Raw genomic sequence first — 25695 nt, 5'->3', positions numbered from 1 at the left:
TCTGCTCTCCCGAATAAAACCCCCACTGTGAGAATTTCTCAACAGACCATGTTTCCCTCAATTACGAGAGGACAAAGGTTGCAGACCAGCTTACCTCTATAACGAGAGGGCCAAGGTTTGAGTAGATGGCTGAATCTTTTAACCATACCACGTGGTTAAACTCTTAGACTATAGATACCGACAGAATAAGAACAAGTCTTTGATATTAATTACTAGTCTGCAGCTAGGAATTCGGTATCATTGAACGCGAAGACCAACAACCGCCGAAACATCTATCCATAACGACATGAATGAATGTCACTCTGAACTATCCATTCTGACCATGACAGAGAGAGAGAGAGGAAGGACGCTCTCCAACAGAAACAAACTTTTCAACAGAGCCCCCGACGACACACTGAGCGTAAATATATATATTGATTGCAATTGTTCCCGAATGAGGGAGCGTTCATGTGCAAAGGATTAGCATTTCAATTGTTATATTTATCAACTGTGTGTTGTCTTAACTCAGTCGACCCCCACTTCCCTTTTGTCTAACAAGCTGCCATGCCGGTTTAGCCCACTAGGGCACATTCCCCTATCATTTCTTGTAACCATATTTACTTTGTTTGTTTGTGTGTGCACTCTTGTGATTGTTTACTTAGTTAATAAATAAATGATTTTAAGACAACTGATGTATGGATGACCCATAGTGAGGACTGCGTTCGTGCAGATAACCAACCATTTACGACGTTGGAATGAGACTAACGTGAGGTAAAGAAGAATTCATTAATCAGAAGACTATTGATCAGATATGAAAATATCTGAAAAGTAATATTAGGAAAATTATAATCTGAATATTTTCATTTGTTCCCCGACTTCCTTTTTAATTACAGTTACATGATTAATCAGTTTAATCGCGTAATACTAATTACAGAGAATCTTTGACATAAACTAAAAGTCTTAATTTAATGATAGTAAAGACACGACAGTGGTGAGGTAGTACTTTACTGTAGTAGAGGTGTGTGGTAGGGTAGTACTTTACTGTAGTAGAGGTGTGTGGTGAGGTAGTACTTTACTGTAGTAGAGGTGTGTGGTAGGGTAGTACTTTACTGTAGTAGAGTTGTGTGGTGAGGTAGTACTTTACTGTAGTAGGGGTGTGGGGTAGGGTAGTACTTTACTGTAGTACGGGTGTGTGTGTGGTAGGGTAGTACTTTACTGTAGTACTTTTAAACTTGGACAAAACAGAGATGCTTGTTCTAGGTCCCAAGAAACAGAGATCTTCTGTTGAATCTGCCAGTCAATCTTAATGGTTGTACAGTCGTCTCAAATAAAACTGTGAAGGACCTCGGCATTACTCTGGACCCTGATCTCTCTTTTGAAGAACATATCAAGACTGTTTCAAGGACAGCTTTTTTCCATCTACGTAACATTGCAAAAATCAGAAACTTTCTGTCCAAAAATGATGCAGAAAAATGAATCCATGTTTTTGTCACTTCTAGGTTAGACTACTGCAATGCTCTACTTTCCGGCTACCCGGATAAAGCACTAAATTAACTTCAGTTAGGGCTAAATACGGCTGCTAGAATCCTGACTAGAACCAAAAAATTTGATCATATTACTCCAGTGCTAGCCTCCCTACACTGGCTTCCTGTTAAGGCAAGGGCTGAATTCAATGTTTTACTGCTAACCTACAAAGCATTACATGGGCTTGCTCCTACCTATCTATCTGATTTGGTCCTGCCGTACATACCTACATGTACGCTACGGTCACAAGACGCAGGCCTCCTAATTGTCCCTAGAATTTCTAAGCAAACAGCCGGAGGCAGGGCTTTCTCCTATAGAGCTCCATTTTTATGGAATGGTCTGCCTACCCATGTGAGAGACGCAGACTCGGTCTCAACCTTTAAGTCTTTACTGAAGACTCATCTCTTCAGTGGGTCATATGATTGAGTGTAGTCTGGCCCAGGAGTGTGAAGGTGAACGGAAAGGCTCTGGAGCAACGAACCGCCCTTGCTGTCTCTGCCTGGCCGGTTCCGTGGTAGGGTAGTACTTTACTGTAATAGGGGTGTGTGGTAAGGTAGTACTTTACTGTAGTAGGGGTTTGTGGTGGGGTAGTACTTTACTGTTGTAGAGGTGTGTGGTGAGCTAGTACTTTACTGTGGTAGGGTAGTATTTTACTGTAATAGGGGTGTGTGGTAAGGTAGTACTTTACTGTAGTAGAGGTGTGTGGTAAGGTAGTACTTTACTGTGGTGGGGTAGTACTTTACTGTAGTAGAGGTGTGTGGTAGGGTTGTACTTTATTGTAGTAGGGGTTTGTGGTGGGGTAGTACTTTACTGTAGTAGGGGTGTGTGGTAAGGTAGTACTTTACTGTAGTAGGGGTGTGTGGTAAGGTAGTACTTTACTGTAGTAGGGGTGTGTGGTAAGGTAGTACTTTACTGTAGTAGGGGGGTGTGTGGTAAGGTAGTACTTTACTGTAGTAGGGGGGTGTGTGGTAAGGTAGTACTTTACTGTAGTAGGTGTGTGTGGTAAGGTAGTACTTTACTGTAGTAGGGGTGTGTGGTAAGGTAGTACTTTACTGTAGTAGGGGTGTGTGGTAAGGTAGTACTTTACTGTAGTAGGGGTGTGTGGTAAGGTAGTACTTTACTGTAGTAGGGGTGTGTGCGATCAGGATAGAGTACTCAAATCCCCAGTTCCAGTCATGAGGAACCCTCTCGCCTCACGCCGTGCCTCATGAGAGAGCGAGAGAGAGAGAGATCTAATACACACACACACACACTGTAAATCAGTACCAAATGTCCCATTAGACAATTCCAGGGGGCAGGGTGTGTCTCTAAAGCACATTCTATTAGAAACAGCTGCAGCCCTAGAAGGGTGTGGCTCAAAATGTTCTAGAATGTGTGTTTCTCACTGCGCGCACACATACAGCTGGTACTCCATGGGGTAGGACATTAAAGGTCTGATTTAGATATTTTAAGTGAGTGTTAAGGCTGGGAGTGTTTTTGAGTTGAGATACTGTATACTGTTAAAGAATGTGTGTGTGTGTGTGTGTACCGAGAACACTGCTGAGTCACCTTCAGTCACAGTGGGAGGCAGGGACGGATGGAGGAAGATGAAAGGAGAGAAATAACAGAGTTGAAGGATGAAGGGCAATTGGATGAGGGGTGGGAAAGAAGAGGGAGAAGAGCGAAGACAGGGAAGGGTGGAAGAATCTCGTCTTCTTCCTCATGAATGAAATATATAAGATACGGGGCTCCTCCCCCTGCTTTACTGATGAGCTTCTAAAGCAGGAAAAGGAAATGCCAACAATTACTGTAGTTCATTTTTGTTTATTTAGAAGTTTGTATTCCTGATTCCATATATGGTCATGAGTCAAATAATGCTTAATGAGAGCATCATCAGGAGTAATAGCAGCACTTTGTATTTTCTTAAACGCAAACTGACGATTACTCAACAACAACACTCAAATAAGTGCAATATGCATGTGAAATGAGTTATGTAAACATGGCTCAGACATATTATGCTAAAACATTTTCTTACAAAAATAAAAATATGCTCTCTTGTGTGACTCATAAAGGAGGTGTGTCTACATCTCATTTCCCACACCTGGCTCTCACAAGCTATGTTTCTATTAACTTGTCCAGTTATTTTTCTTTTAAATTTAGAACGTTTGCATAGAAAATGGATGTGACTATTTATCTGTTATTTTACCAGGTAAGTTGACTGAGGACATGTTTTCATTGGCAGCAACGACCTGGGGAATAGTTACAGGGGATGAATGAGCCAATCGTAAACTGGGGATTATTAGGTGACCATGATGGTTTGAGGGTCAGATTGGAAATTTAGCCAGGACACTGGGCTTAACACGCCTACTCTTACGATATAAGTGTCATGGGTTCTTTAATGACCTCAGAGAGTCAGGACATCCGTTTTAAAGTCCCATCTGAAAGACGGCACCCTACACAGGGTAATGTCCCCAATCACTGGGGCATTGGGATATTTTTAGACCAGAGGAAAGAGTGCCTCCTACTGGCCCTCCAACACCACTTCCTGCAGCATCTGGTCTCCCATCCAGGGACTGACCAGGACCAACCCTGCTTAGCTTCAGAAGCAAGCCAGCAGTGGTATGCAGGGTGGTATGCTGCTGACTATTGCTTGCTGGGGTGCGTTTCCATTGAACTATCTTGTGTCGATTTATAAACAGGTGGAGATGAAGATGCCACAGCAACAGACAAACAAACAAACTTTTTGGCAAAAACTTACAATGTCGAATAAAATGTTTGTGGTTGAAGTGTTTCCGTTACCCATTAAGTCACATTGCGCATGAATAAAAATATAATTAAATGTAGTGTGGAGCTTATGGTTACGTGATGACCTTATATGTACCTTCAAAGGTATTCGCCAATCATAATTGATAAAAAAAGAAGAAGAAGAATTTCCATCATCATTTTATCACAAAGAAAGTTAGACAAAATAAACACCCACCCTTGTCAAATGGATGAAAATGTCTCCTATATCAGCTGTTTCCATTACACGTGTCGCAATGTCATAGATTTTGTCGAATAAACCTGGGCCAATGGAAACCTGTTAAGTATCTCTCTGTAGCCCTGGAGGTCCATTCATCTGTAGTAAGCGCAACACAGGGTCATTGGCCAATTCATTCACAATTGTGGCTTTAGCTTGCTTATATAGAGCGGATACTACCTGTTTTCTGAAATGGGGGCGAGAGGTGGAAGTGTGTTGGCAGCTGCATAGGCTATTCTCGTTGAGCAGTGGTGACATACTCTCTCTCTCCATCGCCATTGTAATCTACTGGGAAGCCCTAATTTTCCCTAACTGGAGATTTAAATGATGATTGAGTATCCTGGTTTAACGACTCCACCACTCGCCATCGCACAAAACTAGTTCCGGGCTGTTATAGTGATTGCAATGTGCACATAGGCTCTAGTTTTCTATGTATTCATTTGGATTCACAGTGCAGATCGAACCGAGGTCCCTGTACCCTTACACACACACACACACACACACACAGTGACATGTTGGCTGTTTTGGCAGTTTGATGAAAAGGTTCTGGGACCGACTGTTATATTTACAGACTCTCTGGAGGGTGGCAATCAATCTACTCCTTCCCGTCCTCTTCATCTATTGCTATCCCACTGCTCTCTCCTCCTTACCCCTCCCTCTCTCCATCCCCCCGTCTTCCTATCCTGGAGGTTTTGAGATTTATGATCTCACAGCTCCTATCTGACCTTGTTCATCTCTGAGTCTGACTTTTTCTCTCTCTCGGTCTCTCTCTCTCTCACTCTATCTCTCTTTCTCTGTCTCTCTCTCTCGCTCTATCTCTCTTTCTCTGTCTCTCTCTCTCGCTCTATCTCTCTTTCTCTGTCTCGGTCTGTGTTTTTTTCTTCGGTCTGTGTTTTTTGTTGTTTTTGTCTGGACTAACTACCTCACAGCAGCAGAGACTTAAAAACTGCAGACCTCACTGGAACTTAGCGTACCTCAGACCCAAACAGAACTGTAACACAACCTAACATCACCAGCTAACATATCACACCTAAAGTATTGCCACCTAACTAGGTCTCTCTCTTGGAGAAGATGCGCAAACATCAGCGCACTTTGTGGTAAATATACAGAAATGACTGTCTCATCTCCAACCTGCCCTGAACTGTCTCTGGACCTCTGCTGACAGACTGTACCATAACACAGTGTTATGTAACAGAGTTATGTGTCTCAGTGTAACCTAGCAACATAATAGACTTCCCTATGGACACCCACTCTACTCTGTCACTAGTCTACAGGTTGTCCGGGTCACCTGAGCCAGAGGACTAATGTAAACTCTGTTTGTGTATGATTCAGGTGTCTGGTATCGTGGGCAGGGCGGATGTCTTGGCCTGCATGCTGTTCCTCCTGGCCTTTCTCTCCTATGTTAGGTAAGAAAACCCTAACACACTCTCGCTCTCTCCCTCTCTCCCTGTCACTACTCTGGGGGGTGGATTGTGTAGTTTAAAAAAAACAATTTTCTCTTTACTTAATAGCACTCCCTCCTCCCCCTTCTCTCTCTCTCTCTCTCTCTCTCTCTCTCTCTCTCTCTCTCTCTCTCTCTCTCTCTCTCTCTCTCTCTCTCTCTCTCTCTCTCCAGGAGTGTGGGTGTGTGTGGTTCTGGTTCTGCAGACTCTCTGCCCTCCACGGTATCTGTGTGGGCGCTGGGTGCCAGCCTGCTGCTGGGCACCTGTGCCATGCTGGTCAAGGAGACGGGCATCACCGTCTTCGGGGTGTGTGTGTTCTACGACGCCCTGGTGCTCTGCCGCAAGCCCCTCCTCTTGTAAGTCCACTGTGTGTGTGTGTGTGTGTGTGTGTGTGTGTGTGTGTGTGTGTGTGTGTGTGTGTGTGTCTGTGAGTGGGTGTGTTAAGATGGCTTGATTGCCTAAGAAGCCCTTTGTCACTGCTGTCAGCTTGTGTGTGTATGAGCTGGTTATATGTAATTAGCTGTATGTGTGTGTTGGAAAGAAACACATCTTTGTGTGTGTGTGCACACTCCACCCAGGTCATTTCAGTATTCCTACAGACCAGAGTTCCTGTTATTCTCTCCTAACTGTTGACTGTTCTCCTAAAAGCACGGTTGGACCAGCCAGTTAAGTTGGTGCATCAGCCATCTATCGAGACAGAATAACACCTGTGTACAGTAACAGCATGGCCAAATGTTGGTATGGGAATGTCCTGGTTTCTGCCTCTCTGGGGTGTATATTACAGAGGATTGTAAACACAGGATCAGACAAAGGGAGAGACGGGTGAAAACTACTGCTACGTAGACAGCTTTGTGTGTGTGTGTGTGTGTGTGTAGTCCACCCTGCCAAAGCCAGGTCCTGATGTTTTGGGGGCCTCCACCCCATGCAGTGTTGGAATGTGCTGGAATTAGCCGGTGTTCAGTGGGCTGGCCTCTGATAACACATTAAAGGGTTTAACAGTGAGGGGGGACGTGTGTGTTTGTGTGTGTGTATTACAGGGTTATGTTAGGGTAACTGCCCCAGTCATCTGTCATTGAGTCGTGTGGCTGTGGGACTTGAGTGTGTCTGGGTGTGTGTGTTACAGGGTTATGTTAGGGTAACTGCCCCAGGCATCTGTCATTGAGTCGTGTGGCTGTGGGACTTGAGTGTGTCTGGGTGTGTGTGCGTCACTATCCATGTTTTTCTCTGTGTGTAAATGTGTCCCTTTAGTAGTTGGATGTTTTTCTTTGTGTTTGCTCATCACACCCCGTCCTGCCAGGAATCTACTCTTGGCATCGTGTCTCTCTAAGCCATGTCCTGTGTCTTGTTTATGTCTTCCTGATGGACACCTCTTAATATGACAGTGGAGAGCTCAAACTGTGTGTGTTTGCGAGTGCTACCACGGAGCAGGCTGACAGACAGCCCTGGACTACAGGCCTCTCATAGAGACTCACTGCTAAGCCTCTGTAATAGCCTTCCGTATTGTTGTAGTATTACAACAGCTGTGCTGGTCTGATAGTGAATGAGTGCACCACTAACCCCTACTGTGGGCTGATGAATGGTGTATAGCGCTACTGCTGCTACTTACTTGTGGCTTTGCTTTTTCTCCCTGCTGCTCTGGACTATTGTTCTGTTCCCAACACACACACACACACACACACACACACACACACACACACACACACACACACACACACACACACACACACACACACACACACACCCGAACAGCCGTGTTGGCCTGCTGCCAGGCCTGGCTGTGTGTTTACATGGCACAGCAACATGCCTCTGCGTCTCCAGCCAGAAAACACACACAAACTGCACACACAACTTCAATTCCCTCCAGCCACCAGAGAACGCCCAGAGTTATGTCCACAATCAGGCACCATGTCTGGGCCACAACCCTGATCTCTGCTCCCTGTCCTCAGCCACCAAAACCTCTCCTGGCCCACAGTCTTCTCTTCGTCCCCTCTTTCATGTGTGGAGCTCCATACCTCCAACCACCGGCACCGCAGCCTTGAGTCATACCCCAAACCAAGCACAGATGCTGGGCTTGGACTCTCTCTCATCCCCTCCAGACCAACATCATCACTAGTAGCATCTGCTACTCACCTCACACCAACCTCACCACCATCTCTGGGGTGTGGCTATGACATCACAACACGATGGAGAGATTAATGGAGATAGAATGAGAGGGGAAGGAGGGAGAGATTAATTTGTGTGGGGGGAGAGGGTAAGAGACAGATGTGAAAGAATAGTGTGTGTGTTCATGTGTTTGTGTTTTTGTGTAATCCTTTTGCAGTATGTTAAAGCTCCACAGACAAGCCCAGAGCCCTATCAGTGTCTCAGCCAGTGGTGACAGGAACTCTCTCTGAGGGATGGCGTGTGTGTTAGTGCAGAAGAAGGAATCTCTAATTTGACCGCACGCACATCATATTTCTTCTCTGAAAGCCGATCTGCCATGGGGCCTGCGGTGGGGAGACCTCGGACTCTGTGTGTGTGTGTGTGTGTGTGTGTGTGTGGAGCTGTGATTTGTGAATGAACCCAGCAGAAAGGGATGGAACAGAAGAGAGTTGTATGTGTCTGCTGTGAGCTCCACAGGCCCTGTTACAGGGAGAGACAGAGAGTGTGTGAGCTCCACAGGCCCTGTTAGAGGGAGAGACAGAGAGCATGTGAACTCCACAGGCCCTGTTAGAGGGAGAGACAGAGAGTATGTGAGCTCCACAGGCCCTGTTAGAGGGAGAGACAGAGCGTATGTGAGCTCCACAGGCCCTGTTAGAGGGAGAGACAGAGAGTATGTGAGCTCCACAGGCCCTGTTAGAGGGAGAGACAGAGAGTATGTGAGATCCACATGCCCTGTTAGAGGGAGAGACAGAGAGTATGTGAGCTCCACAGGCCCTGTTAGAGGGAGAGACAGAGAGTATGTGAGCTCCACAGGCCCTGTTAGAGGGAGAGACAGAGAGTATGTGAGCTCCACAGGCCCTGTTAGAGGGAGAGACAGAGAGTATGTGAGCTCCACAGGCCCTGTTAGAGGGAGAGACAGAGAGTATGTGAGATCCACATGCCCTGTTAGAGGGAGAGACAGAGAGTATGTGAGCTCCACAGGCCCTGTTAGAGGGAGAGACAGAGAGTATGTGAGCTCCACAGGCCCTGTTACAGGGAGAGACAGAGAGTATGTGAGCTCCACAGGCCCTGTTAGAGGGAGAGACAGAGAGTATGTGAGCTCCACAGGCCCTGTTAGAGGGAGAGACAGAGAGTATGTGAGCTCCACAGGCCCTGTTAGAGGGAGAGACAGAGAGTATGTGAGCTCCACAGGCCCTGTTACAGGGAGAGACAGAGAGTATGTGAGCTCCACAGGCCCTGTTACAGGGAGAGACAGAGAGTATGTGAGCTCCACAGGCCCTGTTAGAGGGAGAGACAGAGAGTATGTGAGCTCCACAGGCCCTGTTAAGAGGGAGAGACAGAGAGTATGTGAGCTCCACAGGCCCTGTTAGAGGGAGAGACAGAGAGTATGTGAGCTCCACAGGCCCTGTTAGAGGGAGAGACAGAGAGTATGTGAGCTCCACAGGCCCTGTTAGAGGGAGAGACAGAGAGTATGTGAGCTCCACAGGCCCTGTTAGAGGGAGAGACAGAGCGTATGTGAGCTCCACAGGCCCTGTTAGAGGGAGAGACAGAGCGTATGTGAGCTCCACAGGCCCTGTTAGAGGGAGAGACAGAGAGTATGTGAGCTCCACAGGCCCTGTTAGAGGGAGAGACAGAGAGTATGTGAGATCCACATGCCCTGTTAGAGGGAGAGACAGAGAGTATGTGAGCTCCACAGGCCCTGTTAGAGGGAGAGACAGAGAGTATGTGAGCTCCACAGGCCCTGTTACAGGGAGAGACAGAGAGTATGTGAGCTCCACAGGCCCTGTTAGAGGGAGAGACAGAGAGTATGTGAGCTCCACAGGCCCTGTTAGAGGGAGAGACAGAGAGTATGTGAGCTCCACAGGCCCTGTTAGAGGGAGAGACAGAGAGTATGTGAGATCCACATGCCCTGTTAGAGGGAGAGACAGAGAGTATGTGAGCTCCACAGGCCCTGTTAGAGGGAGAGACAGAGAGTATGTGAGCTCCACAGGCCCTGTTACAGGGAGAGACAGAGAGTATGTGAGCTCCACAGGCCCTGTTAGAGGGAGAGACAGAGAGTATGTGAGCTCCACAGGCCCTGTTAGAGGGAGAGACAGAGAGTATGTGAGCTCCACAGGCCCTGTTAGAGGGAGAGACAGAGAGTATGTGAGCTCCACAGGCCCTGTTACAGGGAGAGACAGAGAGTATGTGAGCTCCACAGGCCCTGTTACAGGGAGAGACAGAGAGTATGTGAGCTCCACAGGCCCTGTTAGAGGGAGAGACAGAGAGTATGTGAGCTCCACAGGCCCTGTTAAGAGGGAGAGACAGAGAGTATGTGAGCTCCACAGGCCCTGTTAGAGGGAGAGACAGAGAGTATGTGAGCTCCACAGGCCCTGTTAGAGGGAGAGACAGAGAGTATGTGAGCTCCACAGGCCCTGTTAGAGGGAGAGACAGAGAGTATGTGAGCTCCACAGGCCCTGTTAGAGGGAGAGACAGAGCGTATGTGAGCTCCACAGGCCCTGTTAGAGGGAGAGACAGAGCGTATGTGAGCTCCACAGGCCCTGTTAGAGGGAGAGACAGAGAGTATGTGAGCTCCACAGGCCCTGTTAGAGGGAGAGACAGAGAGTATGTGAGCTCCACAGGCCCTGTTAGAGGGAGAGACAGAGAGTATGTGAGCTCCACAGGCCCTGTTAGAGGGAGAGACAGAGAGTATGTGAGCTCCACAGGCCCTGTTAGAGGGAGAGACAGAGAGTATGTGAGCTCCACAGGCCCTGTTAGAGGGAGAGACAGAGAGCATGTGAGCTCCACAGGCCCTGTTAGAGGGAGAGACAGAGAGTATGTGAGCTCCACAGGCCCTGTTAGAGGGAGAGACAGAGAGTATGTGAGCTCCACAGGCCCTGTTAGAGGGAGAGACAGAGAGTATGTGAGCTCCACAGGCCCTGTTAGAGGGAGAGACAGAGAGCATGTGAGCTCCACAGGCCCTGTTAGAGGGAGAGACAGAGAGTATGTGAGCTCCACAGGCCCTGTTAGAGGGAGAGAGGGTATGTGTATGAAGGCATAGAGAGAGGATGAGGAGAGGGAGAGAGTATTCATTGAAAACACACTCTTTTCCGGCCTCTCATCTCACTGTACTGTCTTTGATACTGGTGCCAAGAAACAGAAAATACGGATCACCTCAGGAATTCAGCAAAGGAAGATCCAATAGCATTTCCAGCCAAACCCCTACTTTTCCTCTCTCCTTCTCTCTACCTTTATCCCTCTCTCTCTCTTATCCTCTTTCACTCTTTCCACTCCCTCCATATCTCCTTTTCTCTTTTCCCCCCTCTCCCACTCTTCCCTCCGGTCGCCCTTTCTTCTGGGCGACTGGAGGGAAGAGTAGCTGTCAACATGCATTAGATATGCGTTGGAGATAGGTTAGTGATATGTGTGGGGGTGCGTTAGATCTCTCCCCACGCCTGTCCCGTGCCTGGCTCTTTGATACGCTGGGAAGATTTAATAGATGCTTATTTAATTTGGGCCTTAATTAAACACCATCAGCTGTTCATGTATCTACAGGCTGGACTAACTGATAGAACTGAGGGAGGGAGTGGGAGAGAAAATAGAGAGAGAGAGAGAGGGAAGGAAGGAAGGAATTAAGGAGGGAGAGAAAGATGGAGATAGTATGTGAGCCTGTGTGTACACTGTGTAATGTTTGTATGTGTGTGTGTGTGCACTCGGTCAACTATCTGTAATGAGAGCCCTTGGGCCATAGCTCTCTGGCCTGTTGGGAGACCTGTCACTGATAAGCAGGGTATGTGAACGGTGGGAAATCCTGCTCATTGCTCATGGAGCGGTACTTGCTCCAGCACTCCACGTCCTTTCCAACCTATAAAAACCGCTCCACGGTTCGCTCCGTTCATTAAAATCACAATTTAACCATCAACCCATCTATTTTTGTGACTACATGGACCTACAATTTGGTTATGAGGTATTGAAACCAAACCATATGATTGGAATGAAAAGTACTTTAAATTAACATGAAAAGGTGAATGTAAGAAGCCCTCATCATTTCAAATAGGCCACAGGTCATATTAAACAGCATCTAACAGTCTAAATAGGTCAGGCGCAAAGACAGGGAGCCTAAGAAAGAACGGAAATGAATTATTTTGGCTATATTATATCAAGGCTATAACCTACAAAGAAATACATTGTGAAGAATTTCCGAGTGTGACACGATAGGCTGGTAGGGACATAAAGCGCTCCGCATTTAAACAACATTTTGTATAATAAATCATTAAAGTCTATACATTCCGTAACTTAGAATTTAAATCCAAGTTAAACTAAAAATGTCTTATTAGGCTCAGTCTACAATGTCTTTGAATTTATTTGAGAAATACGAGTTTAACCAGCTTGCGATGGTGCCTGGAGAACAGGCCAACAGCAGAGAACACCCTCTACCTGCTTGCAGAGCCACTGGGGATGCTAAACACTGGGGATGCTAAACACTGGGGATGCTAAACACTGGGGATGCTAAACACTGGGGATGCTAAACACTGGGGATGCTAAACACTGGGGATGCTAAACACTGGAGATGCTAAACACCCATTTGGCCACTCTTGCCAGGCTGGGCGGACATGCAGAGTTGTTTTTAAACTTTTCTATAGGTAGGCCAAATGGTTTTTAGCAAAATAAACCAATCAAAACGGAAAGCTCCTTTAAAGGGGGAATATGCCAGGCCTATTGGGCCAAAATCAAGTATGGCCCATTGTATAGATAATAGAGCAAAAATGAACAAAACTTTTAAGAGATCTGATTTTTAGTTTGTAAATAATTTGCTACAATGACACACTTAATTAGCTACCCACCTCGTTCCTTTCTTTTAGCATGTGCCCGTAATAAGTACACCATCATGCTTTTGGGATATGTGTCTTTTCAGATTCCACAATGATTCTTTAGTTACATCACTTCACTCCCTCTCTTGCTCTTGGTCCTCATCTTTGTAAGACACCTTGATTTAGCACCTGTGTGTTTTGTCAGTTTCTTTCGGAAAACATTTAGTGAACTCCATGACAGTAGTTAAAGTAAGGAGCTATAGCAGCACACAAGCAGACTACAAATGCATGCTGGGCCGGGCATGACCTGAGTTTGTGAAGTGAGCGCTACTGGAGCGAAATTGGAGCTGGCGAGAAGGCCGACCCTCCAGCCTTTGGGAATCTTGCTCCGCGCTCCAGTCAAATTGGGCACTCTTCGCTCCGCTCCAGTTCCGTTCTCATACTGTGGTGATAAGCGGTCCGGAACTGGGATTAAACGAGCCAACGTGACAATGGTGGGAGAGAAAGAGAATGAGGGGCGAGAGAAAGAGAATGAGGGGCGAGAGAAAGAAAGTAGGTAAAGGGAGCATGCAACAGAGAGGAGGAACAGAGAGTGATGGAAAAGAGTGAGTGGGAAGAGAGAAGGGAGTGTGAAGGCCTGTTTTTAGATGGATGTTATTGTCATTCAATTAGCCCCAGGGACCCAACACATGGGCCAGCCCCCCCACACACACAGGCCAGGGGCCTGAACACTAATTGGGAGATTATTTAGTAAATGTCTCATCAAAAAGATGTCTGGTGATTTTTGTTGGGGTGAGCATTTTCTTTTCTCTCCTGCCTAATTTGTTTGGCACCCGTTTATCGTCAGCCCACGCAGCTGGAGTGCAGCCAATCGGATGGGAGTACAGATGTTTTAACCCCTTCCTGTCTCAGTAGAGAGCACAGTATTTTTTCAGTTGTACAGTTGCAGTACATTTATCACACGGCATGCTCTTATTCCAAGCAACCTTATGTGCTGTATATGCCTTGTTTAAAAGTCTACAAAACTCAGCATGAAAAGAAACGCCCCCTTTCAGGACCCTGTCTTTCAAAGATAATTCGTAAGAATCCAAATAACTTCACAGATCTTCATTGTAAAGGTTTTAAAAACTGTTTCCCATGCTTGTTCAATGAACCATAAACAATTCATGAACATGCACCTGTGGAATGGTCGTTAAGACACTAACAGCTAACAGACGGTAGGCAATTAAGGTCACAGTTATGAAAACTTAGGACACTAAAGAGGGCTTTCTACTGACTCTGAAAAACACCAAAAGAAAGATGCCCAGGGTCCCTGCTCATCTGTGTTAACGTGCCTTAGGTATGCTGCAAGGAGGCATGATGACTGCAGATGTGGCCAGGGCAATAAATTGCAATGTCCTTATTGTGAGATGCCGAAGACAGCGCTACAGGGAGACCGGACGGAAAGCTGATGGTCCTCGCAGTGGCAGACCACGTGTAACAACACCCGCACAGAATCGGTACATCCGAACATCACACCTGCGGGACAGGTACAGGATGGCAACAACAACTGCCCGAGTTACACCAGGAACGCACAATCCCTCCATCAGTGCTCAGACTGTCCGCAATAGGCTGAGAGAGGCTGGACTGAGGGCTTGTAGACCTGTTGTAAGGCAGGTCCTCACCAGACCTCACCGGCAACAACGTCGTCTATGGGCACAAACCCACCGTCACTGGACCAGACAGGACTGGGAAAATATGCTCTTCGCTGACGAGTCGTGGTTTTGTCTCACCAGGGGTGATGGTCGGATTCACGTTTATTGTCGAAGGAATGAGCATTACACCGAGGCCTGTACTCTGGAGCGGGATCGATTTGGAGGTTGAGGGTTCGTCATGGTCTGGGGCGGCGTGTCACAGCGTCAACGGACTGAGCTTGTCATTGCAGGCAATCTCACAACGCTGTGCGTTGTAGGGAAGACATCCCCCCCTGATGTGGTACCCTTCCTGCAGGCTCATCCTGACATGACCCTCGAGCATGACAATGCCACCAGCCATACTGCTCTTTCTGTGCGTGATTTCCTGCAAGACAGGAATGTCATTGTTCTGCCATGGCCAGCGAAGAGCCCGGATCTCAATCCCATTGAGCACGTCTGGGACCTGTTGGATCGGAGGGTGAGGGCTAGGGCCATTCCCCCCAGAAATGTCTGGGAACTTGCAGGTGCCTTGGTGGAAGAGTGGGGTAACATCTCACAGCAAGAACTGGCAAATCTGGTGCATTCCATGAGGAAGAGATGCGCTGGAGTACTTAATGCAGCTGTTGGCCACACTAGATACTGACTGTTACTTTAGATTTTGACCCCTCTTGGCTCAGGGACGCATTATTCAATTTCTGTTAGTCACATGTCTGTGGAACTTGTTCAGTTTATGTCTCAGTTGTTGAATCTTGTTATGTTCATGCAAATATTTACACATGTTAAGTTTGCTGAAAATAAACGCAGTTGACAGTGAGAGGACGTTTCTTTGTTTGCTGAGTTCATATACAGGAAGTGTACTATATGGTTAATACGCTGCCATTTGAAACACAGCCGTAGCCAGTGTTTATGAGATGTGTCTCTGCCCTGTGAGTTAGCCCTTCTCCATCTCCATTAGGTCTGTGTTAATACTGCCCGATAATGTCATCTCCTGCAGGCATGTTTACAGATGGCTAGGAGAGAGGAGGGGCCCATCACACTGGGTTATGTGTTTCTGACTGGGGCCCTCTGCTTTAAAAATATTCAGACCGAGAGAGCTGAGGTTCAGAGGGGGTTTGTGACGGAAAGTGTGTGTGTGTGTGTGTGTGTGTGTTGTACGGTATGAGTGAATGCATATGGCTGACCAGAGAATTCAACTCTGAGTGGATCTCTCCATAAACCTGCATACCTATACAACTTAACGCAAGTTCGTTTTTGATTTATTTTATTTCACCTTTATTTAACCAGGTAGGTTAGTTGAGAACAATTTGATCATTTGCAACTACGACCTGGCCAAGATAAAGCCAAGCAGTGTGACACTGACAACAACACAGAGTTACACATGGAGTAAACAATAAACAAGTCAATGACACAGTAGAAAAAAATAGTCTATATACAGTGTGTGCAAAAGACATGAGGAGGTAGGCAATAAATAGGCCATAAGAGCAAATAATTACAATTTAGCAGATTAACACTGGAGTGATAAATGAGCAGATGATGATGTGCAAGTAGAAATACTTGTGTGCAAAAGAGCAGAAAAGTAAATCAAACAAAAACAGTATGGGGATGAGGTAGGTAGATTGGGTGGGCTATTTACAGATGGACTATGTACAGCTGCAGCGATCGGTTAGCTGCTCAGATAGTTGATGTTTAAAGTTGGTGAAGGAAATGAAAGTCTCCAACTTCAGCGATTTTTACAATTCGGTCCAGTCACTGGCAGCAGAGAACTGGAAGGAAAGGCGGCCAAATGAGGTGTTGTCTTTGGGGATGATCACTGAGATATACCTGCTGGAATGTGTGCTACGGGTGGGTGTTGTTATCGTGACCAGTGAACTGAGATAAGGTGGAGCGTTACCTTTCATAGACTTATAGATGACCTGGAGCCAGTGGGTCTGGCGAAGAATATGTAGCGAGGGCCAGCCGACTAGAGCATACAGGTCGCAGTGGTGGGTGGTGTCGTGACTTTGGTTATGCCGGATTAAGTGATATGACATGCTATTCTATAAAATAATTTCTCCGTATGTCAGGCCAGGGTATAACATGGGTGATTTATGTGGTGTGTTTTGTCTAGGTTTTTTTGTAGGTTATGGGGTTGTGTTTAGTGAAGTATTCTAGGTAAGTCTATGGTTGCCTGGAGTGGTTCTCAATCAGAGGCAGGTGTTTATCGTTGTCTCTGATTGGGAACCATATTTAGGCAGCCATATTCTTTAGGTCTCTTGTGGGTGATTGTTCCTGTCTCTGTGTTTTGCACCAGTTAGGACTGTTTTCGGTTTTCCACGGTTTCTTGTTTTGTTCACGTTATCATCTTTATTAAAGATGTTTTTAAATAACCACGCTGCGCTTTGGTCTGCCTCCCTTTCACCAGAAGAAAACCGTAACACCGTAATTAATATCACCTGATTGAGCTAATCATGTAAATGTAATTAACTAGAGAGTCGGGCACCATAAAATTAATATTTATAGAGCTGTTATCTTCCGAATAAACTCTTAAAGACCTAGTAATATTTTACATCAATAGCAGTCAATATTAATCGTCCTCTTAATTCAGTCTCATCTGAAAGTTGTAAATTCTTGGTTATCTGCATGAACCCTGGCTTACAATTTGAATCAGCAATACAAAATTGGGTTTAATCATTTATTAAGTAAATACCTAACTAATCACACAGAATTACACATACACATAATTAAATCATAACTTGATTACAAATGACGTCATAAAGGAAAACGTCCCTAGCGGGCGGCACAGATATGACAGCTGGTAACACAAAAGAAAAGGGCTGGGTTTGAGTGAAAGAGCGAGAAGACTGAGGAAAAAGGGGAAGAAGCTGTGCTATCTTAAATACAGTATCTTATGCATTCTAAATTACCACCCATTTGGAAAAGGAAAATGCAATAAATATTTACTCTGAGCTGCGCTTCGGTAGGTTGGTGGCAGATGAAGGCCGTGTTGCCCAACCGAGTCTTTTGAAGAATGTCTCTGGTTGTCAATTGGATAGGTTGTAGTAACATTCGCAGGTCTGTCCATTCCTTCCTAACCTGCGTTTGCAGCTGCTGTTGCTAACTCAACGGCTAGGAGGTATCACTTCTGTAGTGAATAAGAGTTCAAAGTTCATACCATTCGCAACCAAAGCTCACGCTGATGTTGGCTTCATTCTTTAGTTATTATCTGAACTATTCTGACATCGAACCATCGTCCTACATCCTCGGAACAGGAGGTTATATTGTCGTCAAGGGCTTATATAGGAAGGGAGAGGAGGGCGTTTGAAAAGTTTTATAGCCCATGTGCCTTCACAGGGGCGGGCCAAATCTCACATTTTAGAAGCTAAAATCACATTTCATCCCATCACGAATAATTTCATATTCAAACATTTAAATTGAACAACAATTCCATGTGAATTCGATAAACTCTACAGTGGAAAGTCTACACATCAGAGTTATGTCATCTTATCTTTGATGAGAATGTCTCAGATGACAACCGAACTGACATCATATTCAAGTACCACCGCATATGTTCCATTGGTCGGATTACCAGGATATAGTTAATTTCCCCTCACCTTCTGACGTTCCCAGAATCTCTATGTTAACCAAGGGTTTTGCAAATGTAACCTCAGTAGGGTAGAAAGAGGAAAAAGGGGGGAAGAGGTATTTATGACTGTCATAAACCTACCCCCCCAGGCCAACGTCATGACAGTGGTATAAGGTGATTTGGTAACAAAACGGATGGCACTGTGATAGACTGCATCCAGTTTGGTGAGTCGATTGTTGGAAGCTATTTTGTAGATGACATCGCCGAAGTCGGGGATCGGTAGGATACAGTTTTACGAGGGTAAGTTTGGCGGCGTGAGTGAAGGAGGCTTTGCTATAATAGAAAGCCGATTCTAGATTTGATTTTGGATTGGAGATGTTTAATATGAGTCTGGCAGGAGAGTTTACAGTCTATCCAGACACCAAAGTATTTACAGTTGTCCACATATTCTAGGTCAGAACCGTCCAGGGTGGTGATGCTAGTGTGTTAGTGTGTGTGTGTATCTGCTGTATTTATGATCGCATGTGTTCGATTGGAGGCAGTGACTGTGTCCCCCAGAACTGTCAGTTGAGTTTCTTGTTAGGCTTGATCTCTGTGGCTTTCCATAGGAGGGGTTCTGTTCCCCCTGCCTTGCTTGTTCTCTTATTAAAGAGACCATTAATTGACAGAGGAACACAACACAATTTCTATTGTGGCATTTATTATCTCTCTCTCTGTGCAACAGCCTCAGAGGAATCTTTGAAGTCAGTGCATGTGGTACAATTATCCAAAGGGATGTTGTTGGTGTGTTTTCACTGTTTTTATGTGTGCTTTAAAAAAAAGTTGGTTTTGAAAAGATGTTGTTGATGATGATAATCAAATAAGAGTATCAAATATGTCCCTGAAGCCTGTGTGTGTGTTTGTCCTTGTGTAAATGTGTTTTGCAGAGATGTTTTTTTAATGTTTCTGTGGGTTCTTTTGAGATGAAATCATTTGAAGATTCTGTTTGCTCAGACAGAACCCTTTGAAATTTCTAGAACGTGAAGAAGCCTCTGCAGAGAGTATGTCTGTCAACATCAAATGGAGCACTGGAGATAATTGTGTGTGTGTGTGTGTGTGTGTGTGTGTGTGTGTGTGTGTGTGTGTGTGTGTGTGCGCGCAGCTAGGTAGCTTACATGACTCTTTAGGCCATCAGGGTAGGTCTAATTGGGAGAGCTGCTAAGTGTTTTTCTGTAGTCAAATATGGAGATTGACTTGAACAGCTTACTCACTGACCTTTAGGTAATGATATAGTGTGTGTGAGAGAGTGTGTTCATGTGTATGCCTGTCTGTGTATGAGTTTGAGTGTGTTTTACTCAAAGCCTAACTTGGCTCTAATGCTTTTTAAATGGACCTGAACATTTGACATTTGCCACATTAGGGGAAAGCATTGTGTTACAGCTGGTCAAAGCAATACAATACTGTAAACCCTATCTGTTCTCTACACTGTGATACATCACCCAGCTAATCTTTAGTGTCCATGCCTCCACTGCCTAATGCCAATGCACTGTTGCACAAAGACATGAAATATGTGAGTGAAACTATTTACTGGCAGTAGAGAGATTGTTTTGTCCCACCAAACATTTTGAAGGCAACACATGTTATTTTTGGCATCAATTCTAACTAACTACTGTTACAGATTACTGACAGTGTAAAATAGGGACAAAGAGGTTGAGAGAGGGAGGTAGAGAGGGTTATTTGATTGCAAATACAGTGCATTTGGAAAGTATTCAGACCCCTTGACTCTTTCCACATTTTGTTACGTTACAGCCTTGTTTTATAATTGATGAATTCCCCCCCTCAATCTACACACAATACCCCATAATAACAAAATAAAAAACGTTTTTACATTAAAAAAACAACATTTTTGCACATTTATAAAAAATAAACTGATATATCACATTAACATAAGTATTCAGATTGTTTACTCAGTACACTGTTGAAGTACCTTTGGCAGCGATTACAGCCTAAAGTCTTCTTGGGTATGACCCTACAAGCTTGGCACACCTATATTTGGGGAGTTTCTCCCATTCTTCTCTGGAGATTCTCTCAAGCTCTGTCAGGTTGCATGGGGAGCGTCACTGCACAGCTATTTTAAGGTCTCTCTAGAGATGTTCGAAGTCCGGGCTCTTACTGTGTGCTTAGGGTTGTGTGCTTAGGGTCGTTGACATGTTGAAAGGTGAACCTTAGCCCCAGTCTGAGGTCCTGAGTGCTCTTGAGCAGGTTTTCATCAAGGATCTCTCTGTACTTTGCACCATTCATCTTTCCCTCGATCCTGACTAGTCTCCCAGTCCCTGCCGCTGAAAAACATCCCCACAGCATGACGCTGCCACCACCATGCTTCACTGTAGGAATGGTGCCAGGTTTCCTCCAGATGTGACAATTGGCATTCAGGCCAAAGACTTCAATCTTGGTTTCATCAGACCAGAGAATTTTGTTTCCTTAGGTACCTTTTGGCAAACTCCAGGCAAACTCCTAACTTCCTTAGGTACCTTTTGGCAAACTCCAAGTGGGCTGTCATGTTCCTTTTACTGAGGAATGGCTTCCGTCTGACCACTCTACCATAAAGGCCTGATTGGTGGAGTGCTGCAGATATGGTTGTCCTTCTGGAAGGTTCTCACATCTTCAGAGGAACTCTGGAGCTCTGTCAGCATGACCATCTGTTTCTTGGTCACTTCCATGACCAAGGCCACTTTTCGCCCGATTGCTCAGTTTGGTCGAGTGGCCAGCTCTAGGAAGAGTCTTGCTGGTTCCAAACGTCTTCCATTTTAGAGTGATGAAGGTGTGTTCTTGGGGATCTTCAGTGCTGCAGAAAGTTTTTGCTACCCTTCCTCAGATCTGTGCCCCGACACAATCCTGTCTCGGAGCTCTACGGACAATTCCTTTGACCTCATGGCTTGGGTTTTGCTCTCACATGGACTGTCAACTGTGGGACCTTTATATAGACAGGTGTGTGCCTTTCCAAATCATGTCCAATCAATTGAATTTACTACAGGTGGACTCCAATCAAGTTGTAGAAACATCTCAATAATGATCAATGGAAACAGGATGCACCTGAGCTCAATTTCGAGTCGCATAGCAAAGGGTCTGAATAATTATGTAAATAAGGTATATCTGTTTTTTTTCTTCATAAATTAGCAACAGTTTCTAAAAACCTGTTTCCGCTTTGTCATTGTGGGGTATTGTGTGTAGATTGATGACGGAAATAAACAAGTTCATCAATTTTAGTATAAGGCTGTAACGTAACAAAATGTGGGAAAAAGTCAAGGGGTCTGAATACTTTCCGAATGCAATGTATATACACAGTGACACACCATCCACTTTAGCATATAACCTATGGAGTGTCAAGTTTAAGAATATATGGATTTAAGAATAATCAGTCATGCAACTTTTATCACTGTTCTTATTGAAGTAAATTTCCTTTGAATGTTTTCCTTTTCGTTAAATAAAAGCATGTATTTATATGTTAAAACAGAGAGCTTAGAGAATATTTTACATTTGAATTTGATTGAGGACATCCGGTAAATATTCATAATTGTGGTGTTACTTGACTATCAATGATTTGTAAACGTATTACCTGTAATATAGCGAAAGGAAAATCCTTCCTCATCGATGCATGTAGGCAATATTGTGTGACATTGTTAATCAGTCTGTGTGAATGACAGGAGAGATGATCAGAGGGGCAGAGTTTTTACTACCATAGTTAGGACAGAGGCAAAAGTATGGATAGAGTTTCTCAGCAAAGGTACAGCCAGTGAAAGAGTAGATATGAGAACTGGCCTCCACATCATAAAAGGAGACCTGACCCTCCTCATAATCCACAAACACTCCCACCTTCTGGGGCTTCTCTCTCAGGGAGTGAAAGATTAGATATGAGAACTGGCCTCCACATCATAAAAGGAGACCTGACCCTCCTCATAATCCACAAACACTCCCACCTTCTGGGGCTTCTCTCTCAGTCTTGATAAGTCATTTCTTTACATGGCATATAAATGAGTGATTTTTACCAAAGAGAATTTAACCCAAATAATGTCACTACTTTAAATTAAGAAAAGAAGAGAATACATCAAACATCAATCTTGCAAATCGCTCTACTCACCTGTTTGTGGCTATTTTAACAAGCGTTAAATTATAAGATTAGCTTGAAATCTGTTTAAAACATGACGTCGTTTAAAACACTCGTGTTTAAAACACGAAGATCGTTTTTTTTTGAGTGTTCAACTTTAAAATGTTCCTTCAAATGTGCTTTACCAGTCCTCCCTGTATGATATTGCTGTATAATGTTTACTGCACTGTAAGGTTGACAGGGATATTTTACTTTTTCGATTGAGCACAAGGTTGAAGTGTTATTAGATTTTATGAAAGGGGTTCGGAGAAATCTGCAATGTGATATACTTTATGCATTAGATCTGTCTATGAATTGTCATGAGGTTATTTGTTTATTGTGTATTGTAAAAATCTATTTATTTTTTGTATTCCCTCCCTCCTTCCCCTTCACTGTAAACTGAGTCAGTATCTGTGTGTGGGTGACTGAAAGGTGGATGGATAGGGACTGGTGGTGCCTGCTGAGTGATGGAGCTGCCATCTCTATGTTACTCAATGGGTATTAGACGACTGTGCTGTCACTCTGCCTGCCCAGCTGCTCACACAACAACACACCTGGACAGACCGGCAGAGATAGAGACCCCGCTCTCATCAAATCTTAATGACCTGGGGTGTGAGTGTAATTATGCCTTTGGAGACAATGTTCTGTGACTCAGCACAAATTGACTGTATCACACCCAGAGGAAAAGCGAGAGAGAGAGAGAGATTTGTTTTCGTAGCTCAGTGGAGCATCTGCTTAATGTATCTTCTGGATGCTCCTAATTAGCGGCTAGGGAGCCTGTGTGTACATATCTCTCATGGATTTATGAATATGAGTATGTGTCTCCCTCTGCACTCCCCTCGCTCCTTATCCTCCTATGCCTCTTCCTCTCTGCTCTCCCTCTCGATATCCTTTCTTAGAGGCGTACTGTGGTCCAACCACTCTATGGAGCCGAGTTGTTTGTTACTTCAGTGGTAACCCTAATACTATAACTCACACACACCTCTTTAGTGTACCCAAACCAGGCCCTGAGTTGCTTCGAGATCTCTGGGCAGTGATTAGAGATGATGGTTCACTCTGGCAGATCATTGAATTCTCGTTTGGTCTCTTGTTTTAGAGAAAGCCTGGGTCCAAGTTAAATGAAGCCAGTAGGCTCATTTCAAAAACAATGAGGCCAAACAGAATTAACTTTAACACACTGGCTCGGCCTCGTTATCGACTGATTAGAATAGTGTGTGTGGTCTTACTGTAATGCTTTTAATCCTGGGGTAGACATACAGTAAACCACTAACTCTACCTCAACACCCACGCTTTGCTGATCTCAGATTTGACTTGTAATGCTGCCGACTCAGCCTCAAGTTCAATGCTCCAACATTTCTCTCTGCTGCACAACCACACAATGTCCACAATGTAAGTTCAGTTATTTAGTGTGTGTGTGTTATTCAGTTTGTGCAATACAGGAGTGTTTGCATATATCTGATTTTGTAATGGTTGATCACACCCTCTGTGCCTCTACCCTTTGGCTGATCTACAGTGCATTCAGAAAGCATTCACACCCCTTGAATTTTTTCTAATTTTGTTGTGTTACAGCCTGAATTTAAAATGGATTCATTGAGATTTTGTGTCACTGGCTTACACACAACATCCCATAAACTTAAAGTGGAATCATGTTTTTAGACATTTTTATTATTTAATAAAAATTGAAAAGCTGAAATGTCTTGGGTCAATAAGTATTCAACCCCTTCGTGATTTTTTTAATGACTACCTCCTCACTGTACCAACTACAAAGACCAGGGTGTTTTTCCAATGCCTCGCAAAGAATGGCACCTATTGATGGGTAAAAAAACAAAACAGACATTGAATATCCTTTTGACCATAGTGAAGTTATTAATTACACTTTGGATGGTGTATCAATACACCCAGTCACTGCAAAGATACAGGCGTCCTCCCGAACTTAGTTGCCGGAGAGAAAGGAAACCGCTCAGGGATTTCCCCATGAGGCCAATGGTGACATTAAAACATTTACAGAGTTTATTGGCTGTGATAGGAGAACTGAAGATGGATCAACAACATTTTAGTTACTCCGCAACACTAACCTAAAAGACAGAGTGAAAAGATGGAAGTCAGTACAGAATAAAAACATTCCAAAGCATGCATCCTGTTTTCAATAAGGCACTAAAGGAAAACTTGTGGCAAAGAAATTAACTTTATGTCCTGAATACAAAGCGTTATGTTTGGGGCAAATCCAACACATCACCGAGTTTCCACTCTGCATATTTTCAAGCATGGTGGTGGCTGCATCATGTTATGGATATGCTTGTCATTGGCAAAGCTTTCAGAAATAAAAAGCTTTGTCCCAGGTGGGGTGTGTGTGGGTGTAGTGGGAGGGTTAGGCTTGAAGCATATCTAGTTGCCATGCACAACTGTCGACTGGTACGATGGGTGTGTGCCCGGGAAAGCTGAGCACCTGTGGTTTTGTGTGTGTAGTGAGTTGGGTGTACAGTGCATATACATATGCTGGGCTTATAGATTCCCATGAGAACCGCTCCCCATCTCTTTTCCTTTCTCATTCTCTTATTCTTCCTGTGTCTTTCTGGTCTGGACCACCACTTCACCTCCCTGGTGGTTTCTATCTTCTCCTGGTGGATGAGCTGACTGTCTGTCACTCCTGAATAAGTCTTATCCCAGAGAGAGAACACGCTGCAGGAAAACCCTCTGCTGCTCCATGTCAAGGAATCTGTTACCTCCTTTAGGACAGGCATCTTATGCGTGTTTGTCCGTGTGTGCGTGCGTCCGTGCATGCGTCTGTGCGTGCGTGTGTGTGTGTGTCATTATTTGTGTGTGTGTGTGTGTGTGTGTGTCTTATGTGTGTGTGTGTGTGTGTGTGTGTCATTATTAATGTGTCTTGTGTGTGTCATTATTTGTGCGTGCGTGGTCCCTGGTATCTGCAGAGTTACTAATGAAGGGGCTGCTCTCAGCGCTGGGCCTCAGTATTAATAACCAGCAGCCTGAAATAGAACTGAATACTATTAACATGCTAATACAATCAGCATGGAGCCCTGTCCGTTTCCTTAGCAGCCTATTCACTACCACTCTGGTACCACACTGCCTCTCTGTAGAGCATCATTATCCTACCTATACAGGTGTGTGTGTGTGTGTGTGTGTGTGTGTGTGTGTGTGTGTGTGTGTGTGTGTGTGTGTGTGTGTGTGTGTGTGTGGGGCCGGGACGACACCAGATACTCGCTAGTATCGTGGCAAGGAAACAAAACACAAAGAAGATTTAACTTCTTCAGGAAAAGCACTCTAATTTGAAAAACATCAGTATGTTGTCATCACTGTAAGCGTATCTGGTGGCAGGGACGTCAGACGCAGGAGAGCAGAACTTCATCATTAGCCGGAGCAGTTTAATAGTAAAACCAGCGGCATAAAAATACAAAGTATGGGCACAATAACCCGACACTCACCAGACAAAACAAAATGTGC

The 25695-nt window shown here is 44.8% G+C and overlaps 1 protein-coding gene across 1 annotated transcript in view; it reads left to right on the top strand.

The window, feature by feature from the left end:
- LOC109864585 (protein O-mannosyl-transferase TMTC1-like) overlaps positions 1-25695 on the top strand; it is a 101282-nt gene that overhangs the window by 7642 nt on the left and 67945 nt on the right. The window contains exons 3-4 of the mRNA XM_031797759.1: positions 5834-5907; positions 6117-6299. Coding sequence (XP_031653619.1) covers positions 5834-5907; positions 6117-6299 — 257 coding nt within the window. The remainder of the gene's footprint in view (positions 1-5833; positions 5908-6116; positions 6300-25695) is intronic.

This window comes from Oncorhynchus kisutch, linkage group LG19, assembly GCF_002021735.2.
Source record: "Oncorhynchus kisutch isolate 150728-3 linkage group LG19, Okis_V2, whole genome shotgun sequence".
NCBI lineage: Eukaryota > Metazoa > Chordata > Actinopteri > Salmoniformes > Salmonidae > Oncorhynchus > Oncorhynchus kisutch.
Note: the sequence above shows the minus strand (reverse complement) of the source record. Positions and strands in the feature narration are given on the sequence as shown.